This window comes from Tupaia chinensis, unplaced genomic scaffold (genome assembly GCF_000334495.1).
Source record: "Tupaia chinensis unplaced genomic scaffold, TupChi_1.0 Scaffold000201_1, whole genome shotgun sequence".
NCBI classification, from domain to species: domain Eukaryota; kingdom Metazoa; phylum Chordata; class Mammalia; order Scandentia; family Tupaiidae; genus Tupaia; species Tupaia belangeri.
The window spans coordinates 1,885,312-1,897,898 of record NW_006159676.1 but is presented as its reverse complement, the minus strand read 5'-3'; the positions used below and the strand labels follow the sequence as shown (position 1 = coordinate 1,897,898).

General features: G+C 49.1%; 1 protein-coding gene across 3 annotated transcripts in view; it reads left to right on the top strand.

Annotated features, from left to right (window-relative positions):
- Positions 1-12,587, top strand: part of PGPEP1 (pyroglutamyl-peptidase I) — a 36,038-nt gene that overhangs the window by 19,842 nt on the left and 3,609 nt on the right. The window contains exons 2-3 of one of the 3 annotated variants that reach the window (XM_006147120.2): positions 1,297-1,349; positions 11,082-11,198. In XM_006147120.2, the coding sequence (XP_006147182.1) occupies positions 1,297-1,349; positions 11,082-11,198 (170 nt within the window). Of the gene's footprint in view, positions 1-1,296; positions 1,350-11,081; positions 11,199-12,096; positions 12,236-12,587 lie in introns of those variants that run through there. The other 2 variants (XM_027771296.1, XM_027771297.1) reach the window with 2 other exon arrangements.

Here is a 12,587-nt window from a genome sequence, read left to right as displayed (position 1 = left end):
CTAGCCATTATGCCCACTGCTGGTCCTTCTATGTTTGTTTGTTTATTTATTTATTTATTTATTTAAGAAATATGACCTAGTCATCAGAAGCGGGAGGCTGTATCTGTGGACTCTCACGGGTCTGCGTTTGAATTCCAGTCTAGCACCTTTTTGCTGTGTGACCTTGGGCAGCTGGCTTGGCGTCTCTGTGCCTTAGTCCCGGCGCCAGTAAATTAGGCTTAGGACACCCCTTTGCCTGAAAAGGGATGCCGTGAGGCGGAAGGAGAGAGCAGGGAGAAGTGATGAGGGTTGGTGTCTGGGTCTCCTGGCCTGAGAAACACCCACATTCCTCCCTGGAGGGCCATTTTTCACAGCGTTTCCAGAATCTGGGCTTTGGGGGAGAGTGGCCTTCCGCAAAGACAGTGATAAAATAATAATAGATTGGGGAGGGGGGGGACCAGCAGTTAGCGTAATGGCTATGTCACTGGATTCCCACGTAGTCGACCGCGGTTCGAATCCCGGACCCGGTGGCTTAAACTCACGCCGGGTGCGTGTGCGTGCATGCCCAAGATCCCGAGAGGAGAATGGAGGAGAAGGGATTGCGGCGTGGCCATCCCCCCTGGGGGGTGATTTCTCGCTTTCTGTCTCTCTGTCTCTCTCTGTCTGTCTGGCGAGCGCACGCGCCCTATAGCAAAAATCTCTCCCAAAAAAATAATTAAAAAGAGAAAATGATAGGTTGGTCCAGGGCGATGGAGGACGAGCCTTTTCTGGGGTAAAAGACCAGTCAGGAAGGGGTGTCCACTGGGAAGGATGCACCCATAGTCTTTAGCTGAGGGAAGATGGAAAGGAAGGTCTACAGAGCCACTGGGTGCACCCCAGAACTCAGGACCAGCACCCCCAGTGGCAGCTACCCTCACAGACAGCTCCCTGCTTCTCCTGAACAGAAGCAGCAGCCTGGTCCGGGACAGGCTAGAGAAGGTCAATGGATGGGACCAGCAGTTAGCGTAATGGCTACATCGCTGGACTCCCACATGGCCGACCACAGTTCAAGTCCCAGACCCGGAGGCTTGAAACTCACGCCGGGCGCGTGTGCATGCGTGCCCAGGATCCCGAGAGGAGAAGGGAGGAGAAAGGATTGTGGTGTGGCCATCCCCCCTGGGGGTGATTTCTCACTTTCTGTCTCTCTGTCTCTCTCTGTCTCTCCAGCGAGCATACGCCCTCTATGACAAACATCTCTCTCTCAAAAAAAAAAAAAAAAAAAAAGCAAGAGAGAGGGTCATTGTGTGGTGACGTGTTGCTTTTCCTGTTTGTTTTCAGGGTTCGGCCCTTTTGGGGAACACACAGTGAATGCTAGCTGGATTGCAGTTCAGGTAACTCAGACCGAGAGGGTGAGGATCGGGCTGGGAGCTGGGCTTCCTCCGGAAAGGGCTGACCAAGAAAGTCTCCTTCTGGGAAATATTGAGTCATTGGAAAAGTCATGATGCATTTTTACATAGGAAAACAGAGAACCATGGCCTGGCTTTTCTGACGACCCATGTTGAAACCTCATCCATCTATTGGAACCAGCAGTTAGCGTCATGGCTGTGTCGCTGGACTCCCACGTAGTCGACTGCGGTTCGAGTCCCGGACCCGGTGGTTTAAACTCACGCCGGGTGCGTGTGCGTGCGTACCCAAGATCCCGAGAGGAGAATGGAGGAGAAGGGATTGTGGCGTGGCCATCCCCCTGGGAGGTGATTTCTGTCTCTCTGTCTCTGTCTCTTCGGCAAGCACAGGCATCCTATACCAGAAATCTTTCTCTCTAAAAAAAAAAAAAAAAAAAAAAAAAGAAAGAAAGTCAATTAAAAACAACATGCTTGAGGGCCCCAGGAGTGGATGTAGTTGGCAGTACGGTTTCCAGGAGATGGTTGCTTAAATGAAACTGGCGTGTCATTTGACCTAAGTATCATCTATTTGTGGGATCATTTTTTTTTTCTCTCTCTCTCTTTTTTCTTTTTTGTGATAGAGATTTTTGCTATAGGGCTCATGTGCTCACCAGAGAGACAGAAAGCAAGAAATCACCGCCCAGGGGGGATGGTCACACCGCAATCCCTTCTCCTCCAGCGGTCGACTCCATGGGAGTCAGGCAATGGAATTTTGCCATCTTCTGGTCCTTCTCTCTTTTTACATTTTTTTTAAAGAATGATTTACTTAAGTTTATTTATTTATTATTACTTGTAAATTTGCCCAGAAAGAGATAGTAAGAAAACAAGACACCAGGTCCAAGACTCGAACTGCAGTGAGCCATGTGGGAGTCTAGTACCTCAACCACCATGCCACCTGACAGCCTCATTTTTCTCTCTTTTTTAAATTTCTCAGAGAGTATGTACAGAGACAGAAGGAGAGGGAACCCTGTGGGGAAAGGTCACATTGATTCTTCTCTATTTTCCCCGTTTTTTCAGGATTTTGGGCATGCACACACAGGTGCCTGTTGTGTTTTTCAAACTGCCGGGTCCAGGACTTGAACCAGGCAGTTGGCCGTGTTGGATCAAGTACCATAACACCATGCCACTGGCTGACCTAGATCTTTCTCCTTTTTTTTTTTTTTTTTTTTAAGAATGATCTTATTTAACTTCCTTTCTTTATTTTAATTTGACCAGAGAAGGACAGAGCGAGAGTAAGAAAGAGAAAGTGAGAAAGCAAGTCACCAGGTCCGGGACTAGAACTGCGGTCGGCCATGTGGGAATCCACCACCCTTAACCACCACACCACCTGCCAACCCCTCAATCTCTCTCCTTTTTATCAAAAATCTTTTCCACTGACTTCCAGACAAACCGGGAACTCGGATTGGCTGTCCAATGTCCTGATTGTTTGCAGCAGGTGCTCCCCAAGTTTGGAGGGAAGATGCAGAAATATTGGGGGGGCAGTGTTTTAGTTAACCCTGCAAGAGGAGATGGTGTGATCCTTGCTATCCCCTCCTGGCAGCTGGGGGAGAGAAAATTTCTATATTGAGGATGTTGGGGGTTCTTTCCTGAGCACACTGACAAATCTACAAAACCTTCCCACGGCTGTTTTTTTTTTTTTTTTCTTTTTGGTGCCAGATGGGCCATTTGGAGGGATGAACTGGGGAACAATGACCAAGAGAAAGAGAGAGATGTTTTTCTCCTTATATAAATCAGATTGGCAGAGGCCGGAGTCCAACTTCTGTTAAATCCTAACCCATTAGCTGCCCCATGCAAAGGATCCCCTCCCTGTCTCAGAGGACTGGATTTGGGGATATCCGATGTTAGTACAAGAAAATTTGAACTAGAAACGTCCATGCATCCCCCTCCAGCTAGTTCTGTGTTTTTCTTTCTTTTTCTTTTTCTTTTTTTTTTTTTTATCACTTCCACTCCAGATCTCCAAGTCGGGACTGTTGCTTGTTCATACTCTTTTTTCTTTTTTTCCTCCTCACTTCACTTTGCAAGCGGGTCCGAGGGATGGTATCCCGGGACCCTGCAGATGGGAGCGTGTCAGAGGCTCTCGCCTGTGTACCCGCTCCCCCCCCGCCCCGAACCACTAGACAAAGAAACAGCGTGTTTCTGAGGACGTGCGTGTCTGGCTTTGTACAGGTTTCAGACAAGAGACTTCCCAGGACTTGGGAGGACACAATTGCCTAAGTGTCTAAATTCCCGGGGCCCCAGACACTGTAATCTGCATCTAAATAGGAGAAAAATCAATTAAACAATTTTTGGAAATCCCTTTCATCTGCTGGCTCAAAGGGGAAACTCCCCTTGTCCCCCCGTCCAGACCTCCAGACCTCGAAGTTTCTGTTTTGCACTTTTTGTCCTGTAGGTTAGGAAGCTAGCAAAGGAGGAAACTGCTATTTCCCGGCTAAAAAGTGGCCAATTTGCTCAGATCTGATTGTTTCCCATTTAAAAAACAAAACAAAACAGAAAAACAAGAGCCAGCAGGTGGCATGGAAGTTAAGGCAAAGTCTAATTTACGTGTACTGTGTGGACCTATGTAGTCAATGAAATTGACATATGTGTACCCCCAAGTCTGCAGCAAATTCTAGAACATTCTCTCAATCTTCAGAAACCTCAACCCTCCTTTCCTGTTATTTCTCCCTCTCTCCCCCAGAAGTAAATGTTTCTGCTGGCTTTTATACCACTAGGTAAGGATTTTTTTTTTTTTTTCTGTGTGTTGTTTTTGTTTTTGTTTTGTTTTAGAGGTTTTTGCTATAGGGCGCATGTGCTCACCAGACAGACAGAGAGAGACATAGAGACAGAAAGCGAGAAATCACCCCCCAGGGGGGATGGCCACACTGCAATCCCTTCTCCTCCATTCCCCTCTCGGGATCTTGGGCACGCACGCACACGCGCCCGGCGTGAGTTTAAGCCACCGGGTCCGGGACTCGAACCGTGGTCGACTACATGGGATTCCAGCAACATAGCCATGACGTTAACTGCTGGTCCCAGGATTTTTTTTTCTTTTTGTAAAAGAATTACTTAGTTTGTTTATTTAATTTTTATTATCACTATTATTCTTTACTTTGGCCAGAGAGAGCAGGAGAGAGGGAAAGTGAGAAAGGAAGCCACCAGGTCCGGGACTCGAACCATCGTTGGCCATGTGGGAGGCCTGCACCCTTAACCGCCATGTCACCTGCCAGCCCTGTTTGTTTATTTTTTAAGGCAATTCCTTCTCCCGCATTCTCCTCTGGAATTTCAAGCACGCATGCACACGTATCCGATCTGGGCCTGGGACTCGAACCGTGGTTGGCCATGTGGGGAGTCCAGCACCTTAACCGCTAGACCACCTGCTGGCCCCACCACTAGGTGAGTTTTTGCCTGTTCTAAAACTTGTCATAAGTGAGGTCACAGGACCAGCCTGCTTTTGAGTCTCACGTCTTCTGTGAAGCTCAGAATCTGTGAGATCTCCACTGAGGGGCTCACTTGGCGTTGCCCTGGATCAAAGCAGGTTTGTCTGTTCATAAGGTGTCTTCAGGGGGCCAGCTGGTGGCGTGGTGGTTAAGGTACTGGACACTCCCACATGGCTGACCACGGTTCAAGTCCCGGACCTGATGGCTTGCTTTCTCACTTCCCCTCTTTCTCTCTCTCTCTCTGTCTCTCTCTGTCAAATTAAAAGTAAATTAATAAATAAAATTTAATAAATAATTTTTTTTATAAAAAGGGTCTCCAGAAGGCTGGCAGGAGGCATGGTGGTTAGGGGCGCTCTACTCCCACGTGGTCGACTGCGGTTCGAGTCCCAGACCTGGTGGCTTCCTTTCTCAGTTTCCCTCTCTTTCACTCTGTCCCTCTCTGGTCAAATGAAATAAGTAAGTTAAGTTAAAATAAAATAATTCTTTTTTTTTTTTTGGGAGGTTTTTTGCTATAGGGCGCATGCGCTCTCCAGACAGACAGAGAGAGAGACAGAGACAGAAAGTGAGAAATCACCCCCCCAGGGGGGATGGTCACGCCGCAATCCCTTCTCCTCCATTCTCCTCTCGGGATCTTGGGCACACACGCACATGCGTCCGGCGTGAGTTTTAAGCCACCAGGTCCGGGGCGCGAACCGCGGTCGACTACTTGGGAATCCAGCGACATAGCCATTACGCTAACTGCTGGTTCCCAATAAAATAATTCTTTAAAAATTTTAAAAAATAATATATCTCCAGGACCAGCAGTCAGCGTAATGGTTATATTACTGGACTCCCATGTAGTTGACCGTGGTTCAAGTCCCAGACCCGGCGGCTTAAAGCTCACACTGGGTGCGTGTGCATGCGTGCCCAAAATCCCAAGTGGAGAATGGAGGAGAAGGGATTGTGGTATAGTCATCCCACCTAGGGGCTGATTTCTTGCTTTCTGTCTGTCTCTCTGTCTCTCTGGCAAGCCCATGCACCCTATAGCAAAAAATCTCTCTAAAATAAATAAATAAAGGGACCAGCACTTAGCGTAATGGCTATATCGCTAGACTCCCATGTAGTTGACCGTGGTTTGCGTCCCGGACCTGGTGGCTTCAAACTCACACCGGGCGCGTGTGCGTGCGTGCCCAAGATCCCGAGAGGGGAATGGAGGAGAAGGGATTGCGGCGTGGCCATCCCCCCTGGGGGGTGATTTCTCGCTTTCTGTCTCTCTGTCTCTCTCTGTCTGTCTAGCAAGTGCACGCACCCTATAGCAAAAAAAAAAAAAAGATTAAACGCCGAGAGAGAGAGAGATTAAGTGAAAAAGCAAGCCATCAGCTGCTGTGGGGTGATTTCTGACTTTCTCTGTCTGTCTGTCTGTCTTTGTCCAGTACATGCGCCCTATAACAGAAAAAAAGTGTCACTTCCGGAGAGGTCAGGTCTTTAAAGAAAATGTGCGGTGGGGTGCTGGGGACTGCAGAGAGACAGTAGCACCGTTTACAGTCTGTGAGCTGCGCCCGAGGAGGATCATTGTGGTTTCGTAGTTACTTCATAATGCAGTTTTTTTTTTTTTTTTTTAATCTTTTATTTATTCATTCCTCTTTTTTTTCTTTCTTTTTTCTTAGAGAGAGGTTTTTGCTACAGGGCGTGTGCGCTCACCAGAAAGACAGAGAGAGACAGAGAGACAGAAAGCGAGAAATCACTCCCCAGGGGGGATGGCCACGCCGCAATCCCTTCTCCTCCATTCTCCTCTCGGGATCTTGGGCACGCACGCACACGCGCCCGGCGTGAGTTTAAGCCACCAGGTCCGGGATTCGAACCGCGGTCGACTACGTGGGAGTCCAGCGACATAGCCATTACACTAACTGCTGATTCCCTCCCTGGCATGTTTCTTAAACCGCCGGGTCTGGGATTTGAACCACAGAATCCGCTACATCCAGCCACCATCACCAGCATGACCCCAGCCGGCCCGCCTCTTCCTGATTCTTACTCGGTCTGTTTCTGGCCTCTCTGTGCTGCTGCTTTGCTTTTTTTTTCTAATAATTATTTTATTCCATTTTATTCATTATTACGGTGAGTTCATTTGACTAGGAAGAGACAGAGAGAGAGGGAAAGCAAGAAAGCAAACCTCCAGGTCCAGGACTCGAACCATGGTCGGCCATGTAGGAGTCTAGCACCTTAACCACTTGGTCAGCCCTAGGGTCTCTCTATGCTTCTGTCTCTCTCTCTCTCTCTTGTTTCCATCTTGCTCTTCATCTCTCTGTCTCTGTTTCCCCGTTTCCCTCTCTCTCTGTCTCTGTATCTCTCTCCTCCATTTGACTCTTTCTGTAGAGCTCTCTTCACATCTCTCTCCATCCCTCTGTCTCCCTGTCTCTCTCATCTCCATCTTGCTCTTCATCTGTTTCCCTGTTTTTCTCTCTATATATCTCTGTGTCTCTCTCCTCCATTTGACTCTCTCTCTGTAGGACTCTCTTCACATCTCTCCTGTCCCTCTGTCTCTCTCCCTCTTGGTTCCATTTTGCTCTTCATCTCTGTCTCTGTTTCCCCGTTTCTCTCTCTATCTCTGTATCTCTCTCCTCCATTTGACTCTCTCTCTGTAGGACTCTCTTCACATCTCTCTCCACCCCTCTGTCTCCCTGTCTCTCTCTATCTCCATCTCTCTCTTCTGACCTTCTCTCTTCACGCCTTAGGTGAACTCATGCCCCAGCTAAGGGGGACTCGTCTTCCTGGTGGGAATCGGGAGGGGACAGAGAGAAAGACCCCTGTGGGCTTTGCCCAGGGTACCGGCTGTCCCCAGCACCTCTCCCAAGGGGGACGTGTCTGTCCCATGTCCCACCTCCCCACAGTCTCGGAGGGCCCCCTGCATGTCCCTCTCTTTAACCGGGTGGACTCAGGTGGGTGCTGAGGGCCAGGTCCCCCTGGCTTTGGGGTGTCTGCCACGCTCCCTGCCCGTGCGGGTCACAGAACACGGTGACATGACAAGACAATGGCGACCCACCATGAGTCTAGACAGACGTGCTAAGGAAATTATCTTGAACAAAGAGGGTCTTTATCACGGGGTCAAGGGAATTGGTCAGACGCGATCGCTCCGCGGTCTCTTGTCAGGTAGGTTGGGTGGAGACAATGCCCCGTCTGGAGCCCCCGAGGGCCGGTCCTGGGCTCAGGGGGCAGCAGGCAAGCCTGTCTGCCTTTGCAGAACGGCGTGGAGCTTGGGGTGCATGCAACTTGGGGTTTGGCCCTGTCAGTGCAGAACATTGTATAGCTTTTATTTTTTTAAAGGATTCTTTTTAAAATTTATTATTAGTACTTGTGTTAAATTTAAAAAGGACATTTACTTATTTACTTCATTTTTTGGAGAGGTTTCTGCTATAGGGCGCATGCACTCACCTGAAAGAGAGAGACAGAGAGACAGAGAGCGAGAAATCACCCCCCAGGGGGGATGGTCACGCCGCAATCCCTTCTCCTCCATTCTCCTCTCGGGATCTTGGGCACGCACGCACACGCGCCCAGCGTGAGTTTCAAGTCCGGGACTCGAACCACAGTCAGCCATGTGGGAGTCCAGCGACAGAATCATTACACCATCTGTTGGTCCCACTATTACTCTTTTTAATCTGACCAGGGAGAGAGAGAGAGAAAGTGAGAAAGCAAACCACCAGGTCCAGGACTTAAACCATGGTCAGCCATGTGGGCGTCCAGTGCGTTAACCACCATGCCATCTGCCAGCTCCCCTAGTTTTACGTTTTTTTAAAAATTATTTATTTATTGGGACCAGCAGTTAGCGTAATGGCTATGTTGCTGGACTCCCATGTACTCGACCGCGGTTCGCGTCCCGGATCTGGTAACTTAAACTCACGCCGGGCGCGTGTGCGTGCGTGCCCAAGATCCCGAGAGGAGAATGGAGGAGAAGGGACAGCGGCGTGGCCATCCCCCCTGGGGGGTGATTTCTCGCTTTCTGTCTCTCTGTCTCTGTCTGTCTGTCTGGTGAGCGCACGCACCCTATAGTGAAAACCTCTCAAAAAAAATTATTCATTTTATTTTAATTTGACCAGAGCAAGAGAGACACACAGAGAGAAAAAGTGAGAAAGCAAGCCGCCAGGTCCAGGTCTCGAACCGTGGTCTCCTTAACCATCACACCAACCACTGCTCCTTCTGTTTTTTGGGGTTTTTTGTTTGTTTGTTTTTGATATAGGGTGTGTGTGCTTGCCAGAGAGACACAGAGTGGGGAGAGAAAGTGAAAGTATCCTAGGGGAGAGGGTCATGTCGCCAAACCTTTTCTTGCAGTTTCCTTTCAGGATTTTGGGCGCGCATACGCATGCACCTGGTATGATTTTTCAAGCTGCCGGGTCCAGGGACTGAACTGCACGGTCAGTCATGTGGGATCCAGCAGCCTTAACCACTATGCCACCACTGGGCCCATATGTATTTTACTTTTTTTTTTTTTTTTTCAAGAATTATTTATTTAATGGGGCCAACAGGGGGCATGATGGTTAGGGGTGCGAGACTCCCACATGACTGACCAGGGTTCAAGTCCTGGCGCGGGGGGGTGCTTGGTTTCTCTCTCTCTCTGTTTCTGTCTCGCTCTGGTCAAATTGAAATAAATAAATGAATAAATTTAAAAAATTTTTTAAAAAAGAAAAAAAAGAATGATTTATTTAGTGGGGCTGACAGGTGGCGTGGTGGTTAAGGGTGCGAGACTCCCACATGGCTGACCACGGTTCAAGTCCTGGACCTGGTGGCTTGGTTTTGGTTTCTCACTTACTCTCTCTCTCTCTCTCTCCTTCTCTGGTCAAATTTTAAAAAATAAGAAAATAGGGACCAGCAGTTAGTGTCGTGGCTATGTCGCTGGACTCCCATGTAGTCGACCACGGTTCGAATCCCAGACCTGGTGGCTTAAACTCACGCCGGGCGCGTGTGCGTGCATGCCCAAGATCCCGAGAGGAGAATGGTGGAGAAGGGATTGCGGCGTGGCCATCCCCCCTGGGGGCTGATTTCTCGCTTTCTGTCTTGCTTTAGCAAAAAAAAAAAAGAAAAGAAAAGAAAAGAAAAGAAAGAAGAAAAAAAAAACTCTTAAAAAAAAATTTTATGAAACATGGACATGGTTCAAAAGTCCAAATCACATCACAGAATCTTTTTCCGGTCCCCACCCTCCCCTCCTGTTCCTGCCTTGCCCAGAAGGTGGCGCAATTGCACCACTCTCCCCAGCTGGAAATCCCTCCAGGGTGCTCCAGACGGGAATTGCTCAACTTTTAAATTCTTTCCTTCGTTCATTCATTTATTTTATAAAGAATTGAGAGAGAGAGAGAGAGAGAGAATCCCCTAGTGGGGCATGGTCACCCCATAGTCCCTTCTCCATTCCCCCTTCCTGTCGGAATCTGTGTGGATGGGGTGGCTTTCTCTCTCTCTCTCTCTCTCTTTCTTTCTTTCTGGTCAAATTAAAATAAATAAACCAGTGTTGGTCTCCACACTCAAAGTTCTAAGCAATGTCTCACCTGTTTTGTTTGTTTATAAGCCAGTGGGCACAGGTACGAGAGACAGAGAGAGAGAGAGAGACAGAGAGACAGAAAGTGAGAAATCACCCCCCAGGGGGGATGGCCACGCCGCAATCCCTTCTCCTCCATTCTCCTCTCGGGATCTTGGGCACGCACGCACACGCGCCCAGCGTGAGTTTAAGCCACCGGGTCTGGGACTCGAATTGCGGTCGACTACATGGGAGTCCAGCGACATAGCCATGACGCTAACTGCTGGTTGCTACAATACCTTTTCTTCCACTTCCAATTCCATAGGGTTCTTGTGCGCGCACACACACCTGGTGGGGTTTTTTCTTTTTCAAAGAATTATTTGATTGAACTTTATTTATTTTAATTTGACCAGAGAGGGACAGAGAGAGAGAGAGAGAGGGAAAGTGAGAAAGCAAGCTGCCAAGTCCAGGACTTGAACCACAGTCAGCTACGTGGGAGTCCAGCACCCTTAACCACCATGTCACCTGCTGGCCCCCAATTTTATTCATTTTAATGTGACCAGAGAGGGACAGAGTGAGAGAGGGGAAGTGCGAAAGCAAGCTGCCAGGTTCGGGACTTGAACCGCAGTCGGTCATGTGGGAGTCCAGTGCCCTTAACCACCACGCCCCCTCCTGGCCCCTGGCCTGTTTCCTGAGGATGGCTGAGTGTTCCCCGGGGAGCGTGTTCCCCCTGCAGCCCTCCCCCTGCAGCCCTCCCTCGACACACCCTCTCTTCGTCCCCCCCAGGAGCTGGAGAAGCTGGGCCTCGGAGACAGCGTGGACCTCCACGTGTACGAGATTCCGGTCGAGTACCAGACAGTGCAGAGGCTCATCCCCGCCCTGTGGGAGAAACACAGTCCGCAGGTGAGTGGGGCCAAGGGCAGGGGCATCCTCAGGTCTGGCAGGCGGTGGGACTAGCAGGTGGCATGGTATTAAGGCACTGCACTCCCACAAGGCTGACCATGGTTCGAGTCCTGGACCTGGCAGCTTGCTTTCTCACTCTCTCTCTCTCTTTCTTTTTATTTTTTTAAATAATTTTTTAGTATTACATTTCATCGCATGACTCTTTTTTAAGTAAAGAATTATTTTATTTGACTTTATTTATTTATGTATAATTTGACCAGAGAGAGACAGAGAAAGCAAACTGCCAGGCTTGGGACTTGAACCGTGGTCAGCCATGGGGGAGTCCAACATTCTTTTTTTTTTTTTTTTTTGGGGGTCTGGGACTCGAATTGCGGTCGACTACATGGGAGTCCAGCGACATAGCCATGACGCTAACTGCTGGTTGCTACAATACCTTTTCTTCCACTTCCAATTCCATAGGGTTCTTGTGCGCGCACACACACCTGGTGGGGTTTTTTCTTTTTCAAAGAATTATTTGATTGAACTTTATTTATTTTAATTTGACCAGAGAGGGACAGAGAGAGAGAGAGAGAGGGAAAGTGAGAAAGCAAGCTGCCAAGTCCAGGACTTGAACCACAGTCAGCTACGTGGGAGTCCAGCACCCTTAACCACCATGTCACCTGCTGGCCCCCAATTTTATTCATTTTAATGTGACCAGAGAGGGACAGAGTGAGAGAGGGGAAGTGCGAAAGCAAGCTGCCAGGTTCGGGACTTGAACCGCAGTCGGTCATGTGGGAGTCCAGTGCCCTTAACCACCACGCCCCCTCCTGGCCCCTGGCCTGTTTCCTGAGGATGGCTGAGTGTTCCCCGGGGAGCGTGTTCCCCCTGCAGCCCTCCCCCTGCAGCCCTCCCTCGACACACCCTCTCTTCGTCCCCCCCAGGAGCTGGAGAAGCTGGGCCTCGGAGACAGCGTGGACCTCCACGTGTACGAGATTCCGGTCGAGTACCAGACAGTGCAGAGGCTCATCCCCGCCCTGTGGGAGAAACACAGTCCGCAGGTGAGTGGGGCCAAGGGCAGGGGCATCCTCAGGTCTGGCAGGCGGTGGGACTAGCAGGTGGCATGGTATTAAGGCACTGCACTCCCACAAGGCTGACCATGGTTCGAGTCCTGGACCTGGCAGCTTGCTTTCTCACTCTCTCTCTCTCTTTCTTTTTATTTTTTTAAATAATTTTTTAGTATTACATTTCATCGCATGACTCTTTTTTAAGTAAAGAATTATTTTATTTGACTTTATTTATTTATGTATAATTTGACCAGAGAGAGACAGAGAAAGCAAACTGCCAGGCTTGGGACTTGAACCGTGGTCAGCCATGGGGGAGTCCAACATTCTTTTTTTTTTTTTTTTTTGG